Consider the following 5,744-nt stretch of genomic DNA (forward strand, 5'->3'; position numbering starts at 1 on the left):
CCCGGCCATGCTTCCACGTCAACGGCCAAACCGAATATTCACGGCTCCAAGGCCATGCTCTGTATTTGGGGAGACCAGCTAGGCGTAGTGTATTATGAGTTGTTAAAACCGACTGAAACAATCACAGACGATCGGTATCGAACGCAATTGATGCGTTTGAGCCGAGCATTGAAAGACAAACGGCCGCAATACAACGAGAGACACGATAAAGTGATTTTGCAGCATGACAATGCTCGACTCTATGTTGCGAAAGTGGTTAAGACGTACTTGGAAACGTTGAAATGGGAAGTCCTACCCCACCCGCCGTATTTTCCAGACGTTGCTCCTTCTGTCACTTGTTTCGATCAATGGCACACGGCCTGGCTGATCAGCACTTCCGGTCTTATAAAGAAATAAAAAATTGGATCGATTGGTGGATCGCCTCAAAAGATGACCAGTTTTTCGACGCGGGATTCGTACGCTGCCCGAAAGATGGGAGAAAGTAGTGGCCAGCGATGGACAAAATACTTTGAATCATAAATGTATAATCAGTTTTTTACAATAAAGCCTTGAATTTCGGAAAATAAACGGCGCAAGCAAAGTTGTACACCTAATATGTAAATGTAAATACACAAAAACATAGCAGTCCCGTGTAGAGAATTTATTCTGTGGCAAAATAGTCTTTGCGTGAATGAAAGATCGTTTATAATAGAAAGCACGATTACGAAAAACGGTTTCCACAATAGTGTATTTCACCTTCTACAGTCTCCGGGACACGTACTATAATTGAAAATTAAAAAATCACAAGTTTAATAGCAAAATCCATTGCAATTCATAGCATAATAGAATAAATCTTTTAGCTATATTAATTATAATTTAAAGAGTATCCGTGAGCGATTAAATTGTTTACACTCACCTATAGCTGATGTGCCAAGCACCAGCGTGCAAATAATACACACGACAAGTCTCATTGTCACTTCGTACTTGGAAAGCTAAAACAATATTTCTTTTATTAAAGGTTTCTCTCGTCAAAAATTATAAAGGACAAGAGCATCATCGACCAAATCCATGTTAACTTAATCAACAATTAATTCAATCGGCAGAATTATTCACGGCAAAATTTCTAACTGTACAATTTATCATCTCTTACTTTTAATCTTTTCTTTCATATTTATCTCAATAGTTTTCTTTTAACTGACAACTTCAATCTATTGCTCAAATTAAGTTGACCCCATTAAAAAAAAAATGAATCATGGCTTCTGCGATACTAACTACATTTTTTATCAATTGTGAGCGACAATCTGCTACCGTATTTATGACAGATATATAGAATTTTCGACACAATTTTGTAATAAACATAACTGAACGATAGTTTCTGTTTATAATGATTATCGAAGCGTTGACTTGACATGTATACCGGGTGTTTCAGACCACCCGTCCCACCCTTTTACCTTCACAGGATAAGGTTCAATCGAAAAAGTGTTCAGACAAAAATTGTAAGGTTTCAAAAGATCTATTTTCTAATGCTATGAGTTTGACCTCTAGTGGCATTGCCAATGTCAGGTCAAGGTCACGTCGATTTTTTTAAACGGAAACTCTAATTTCTTATTGCATATTCTTGTAGCTTGTCTCGAGTGCTTTTCAAAACACTATAATTAAGTTCATTTTCATTAAGTACTTTTTGAGTTATAAGGCTTGAAGGTTACAGTACCTCCGGCATTAGTATTATCTAAGATATCCAAATGATGGTCATAACCTTCTAAATTATACGTGCTCATAACGTTGACAACATTTGTCAAAATGAAGACCTTTGGTGATTGTTCCTCTTATTTCCATTTTTAAAGTAAAATTAAGATAATGGTTTCTATCAAAAAATTTTAATAAATAAATCGGGTGCAAACTATCGAATGGAAATACCTATTTTAAATTCCCAGTTTCGAACGGAAATGAGCTGTTTAAACCGGGAATTGATTTTTCATTGAAACATGGTATCTTTTACTGCGAATTTAGATTAAAGATACACGAAAAAATATGAAACTTTTATACCAAGCACTTTTTCGAAAAACGTCAAGTGTAACCTTCAGATAAGCATTAAAATGACTTTTAGCGGAAAAAATATTTCTGCAATATCTACTCTCAGCATAACCCAGGATCTACGACGAGGACGTGGCAGATATCAGATTCCATGTATCGTGATCCCATGTACCGTAGAGATAAGGACTCTGTGGTTCGTCATTTCCACGGTATTTTATGACTCCAAACCCTCCCTACGGTGTGTGTGTGTGTGCGTGTGCGAGCGTGGTGCGTGCTTTGTGCGCGTGTGTGTGTGTGTGCGCGCGCCTACAATCGGATGTGTTTAGATTAATTAATGTTCAAAATCCCTACCGTTTGCTTCGACGCAAGCAAATACTCTTGTCTGGAAATGACTTGTTGCATGAAAAATTTCATCAGCATCTAGAGAACGAATTACCTCGCATATTCTTCGAATCATATCTTCTTTTGTCGTAGGACGTTCGCGGTATACCAAATAAGAATTGATTCGCGTCCGCGAATTGGCATCTAATGATTAGAAATTCGACATAAGAAAGAGAATCTTTCTCGTGTAGTAAACATTATCACTTTCTCATTTACTGTCATGTAAAGTGTAATGAAATTCTTATTGATCAGCCATGTCGTATTCGCACGCAGAAGCTTTGGATATGATACCGATTTTAGGTGAGCGTGGAGGTCAATTTAGAGCAACTGAAAGATTATGGCAAGAACGATACCCGAATCGCACCATGTTTCCCCGCACCATGGTTCATACCATGTTTTTTCTCGCTTAGCTAAGCGAATTGCTAATAAAGGTGTTACTCTACCTGATTACAATGAAAATAGACAAATTCAACGCCCAATTAGGACCCAAAGGGCGCCAGAAATTCTTGCATTTGCTCAATTGCATCCCCACGATTCATTAAGGCGTATGGAAAAAGAATCTGGTATCAGTGCTAGTACAATTTCGCGGATTTTCAAAGAAAACAAGTTACATCCGTACAAAATGACACTTCACCAAGAACTTACGAATACCGATGTTAGACGCAGACTCGAATTTTGCAATTGGATACGTCAATAGCCGCAAAACTTTCATTACAAAATTTTATTTTCTGATAAAAGCTTTCTTTTAAAAGTGATGGTTCTGTAAATACTCATAATTATCGTTATTGGGCACAAGAAAATCCTCATTGGTTCTGAGAAATTGACCATCAACGTGTTTGGAAAGTCAATGTTTGATGCGGAATTATTGATAAACATATCGTTGAACCGTTTTTCTTTGAAGAAAACCTTACCGGTGTTCGATACGCCAATTTTATTGAAAACGATCTTCAGCTCTTGCTTGAAAATATTCCCTTACAATTGCGCCAAATTATGTGGTTTCAGCAAGACGGATGCCCAGCGCATACATCTAGAGTTACCCGTGACCGATTGAACGATATGTTTAGAGACAAATGGATAGGCAAATATGGCCCACATCAGTGGCCGCCACGATCACCGGACCTCACTGTTCTCGATTATTATTTATGGGGAAGAATAAAAGATCTAGTATGCGAACGTCCTACAACAAAAGAAGATATGATTAGAAGAATGTGCGAGGCAATTCGTTCTCTAGATGCTGATGAAATTTTTCTTGCAACAAGTTATTTCCAGACAAGAGTACTTGCTTGCGTCGAAGCAAACGGTAGGCACTTTGAACATTAATTAATCTGAACACACCAATTGTAGGCGCGCGCACACACACACACACACACCGTAGGGAGGGTTTGGAATCATAAAATACTGTGGAAATGACGAACCACAGAGTCCTTATCTCTACGGTATATACGATACATGGGATCTGATATCTGCCACGTCCTCGTCGTAGATCCTGGGTTATGCTGAGAGTAGATATTGCAAAAATATTTTTTCCGCTAAAAGTCATTTCAATGCTTATTTGAAGGTTACACTTGACGTTTTTCGAAAAAATGCTTGGTAGTATAAAAGTTTCATGTTTTTTCGTGTATCTTTAATCTAAATCCGCAATAAAAGATACACGGAGAGAATTTTCTTTTAAAATTTACCCTGAAAATATGACAGTCGTGGGACAACATTGTATTTCGAAGATTTTTACCATGCACTTCAGTAAAATTGATCAAACTTATTTTAAACTTTATTGTAGTTTTATTAATGAATGAAAGGGATTTATGTTAAAATTCTTCAAAATACAATGTTGTCCCACGACTGTCATATTTTCAGGGTAAATTCTAAGAAAAAATTCTCTCCGTGTACCATGTTTCAATGAAAAAATCAATTTCCGGTTTAAACAGCTCATTTCCGTTCGAAACTGGGAATTTAAAATAGGTATTTCCATTCGATAGTTTGCACCCGATTTATTTATTAAAATTTTTTGATAGAAACCATTGCCTTGATTTTACTTTAAAAATGGAAATAAGAGGAACAACCACCAAAGGTCTTCATTTTGATTGACAAATGTTGTCAACGTTATAACCCAGTATAATTTAGAAGATTATGACCATCATTTGGATATCTTAGATAATACTAATGCCGGAGGTACTGTAACCTTCAAGCCTTATAACTCAAAAAGTACTTAATAAAAATGAACTTAATTATAGTGTTTTGAAAAGCACTCGAGACAAGCTACAAGAATATGCAATAAAAAATTAGTGTTTCCGTTTAAAAAAGTCGACGTGACCTTGACCTGACCTTGGTAATGTCACTAGAGGTCAAACTCATAGCATCAGAAAATAGATCTTTTGAAACCTTACAATTTTTGTCTGAACACTTTTTCGATTGAATCTTGTCCTGCGAAGATAAAAGGGTGGGACGGGTGGTCTGAAACACCCGGTATATGTAATTTTTGTCAATTTTATCCTCGATGATGTGTGGTTTAAGTAAACAGAACGTTTGAGATATTATGACATCATGCCTGGCTCACTATCCATTCGTTACTTTTTAAATTTTAATTCTCTGCCTTTAGATACTTTGCAAAAAATATTCATTAACATGAATAAAATAGTACATCACTCAATAAGTTAATCGGAGTTTGCTCGAAGATACCTTAAAAATCAGAAAGAGCAGAAACGTATTAATAATTTATAAGCAGTTTTTGTATAATATATCGCCTGCAAAAGCTTCCAAATTGTTTCTCCGAGATTCTCCAAGTACTGTTACCAGCGAGACGCAACGTCATATTTTAGAAGAAAAAAAAGAAACTCTCATTTTTTTTATCAAATGCTTTACTAAAGTGAAACGATATGTCTGACATACAGCGCACATATGCAGAGTCATGTTTCACGTGAGAGACAGATGAGAACTAAAGAGAATTTACACTCGAAATGGATCTTTTTCTGAAAAGGGTAAATTTTCAGAAAGCAATAATCAATAACACAAGACCAAGTATTCTCTAACTAAATAACATTTAGTGATCAGTTTATTGTGAAAAAAAAAAAAAGATTTATAATTTCTGAAGCAAAAGAATTTATGATTTCTGGAACAAAGGACAGCCAGGATTAACACAAGTATATGAATAAAACCTTTAGCCATCGTCCCCCTTGAATTACAAAAAGTTTCAAGAAAAGGTTCAAAACATTTGTAAAATGACAAAACGCATCATAGAGATTTGTATACAGGGTGTTACAAGATATTAATTACTAAAAATTGCAAAATATTAGTCTTGAATAATTTTTTACTCAAATAATATCAACTTTACAGAAAAACTGCAAGAGACAAAA

At 35.8% G+C, this 5,744-nt stretch overlaps 1 protein-coding gene across 3 annotated transcripts in view; it reads right to left on the reverse strand.

Moving 5' to 3' along the window:
• Nrg (Neuroglian) overlaps positions 1-5,744 on the reverse strand; it is a 25,482-nt gene that overhangs the window by 12,253 nt on the left and 7,485 nt on the right. For all 3 annotated transcript variants that reach the window (XM_018505851.1, XM_018505847.1, XM_018505859.1), the window contains exon 2: positions 896-971. In XM_018505851.1, coding sequence (XP_018361353.1) covers positions 896-950 — 55 coding nt within the window. In that variant the 5' untranslated portion in view covers positions 951-971. The remainder of the gene's footprint in view (positions 1-895; positions 972-5,744) is intronic.

The sequence above is a fragment of the Trachymyrmex cornetzi genome, unplaced genomic scaffold (genome assembly GCF_001594075.2).
Source record: "Trachymyrmex cornetzi isolate Tcor2-1 unplaced genomic scaffold, Tcor1.1 scaffold1061, whole genome shotgun sequence".
NCBI lineage: Eukaryota > Metazoa > Arthropoda > Insecta > Hymenoptera > Formicidae > Trachymyrmex > Trachymyrmex cornetzi.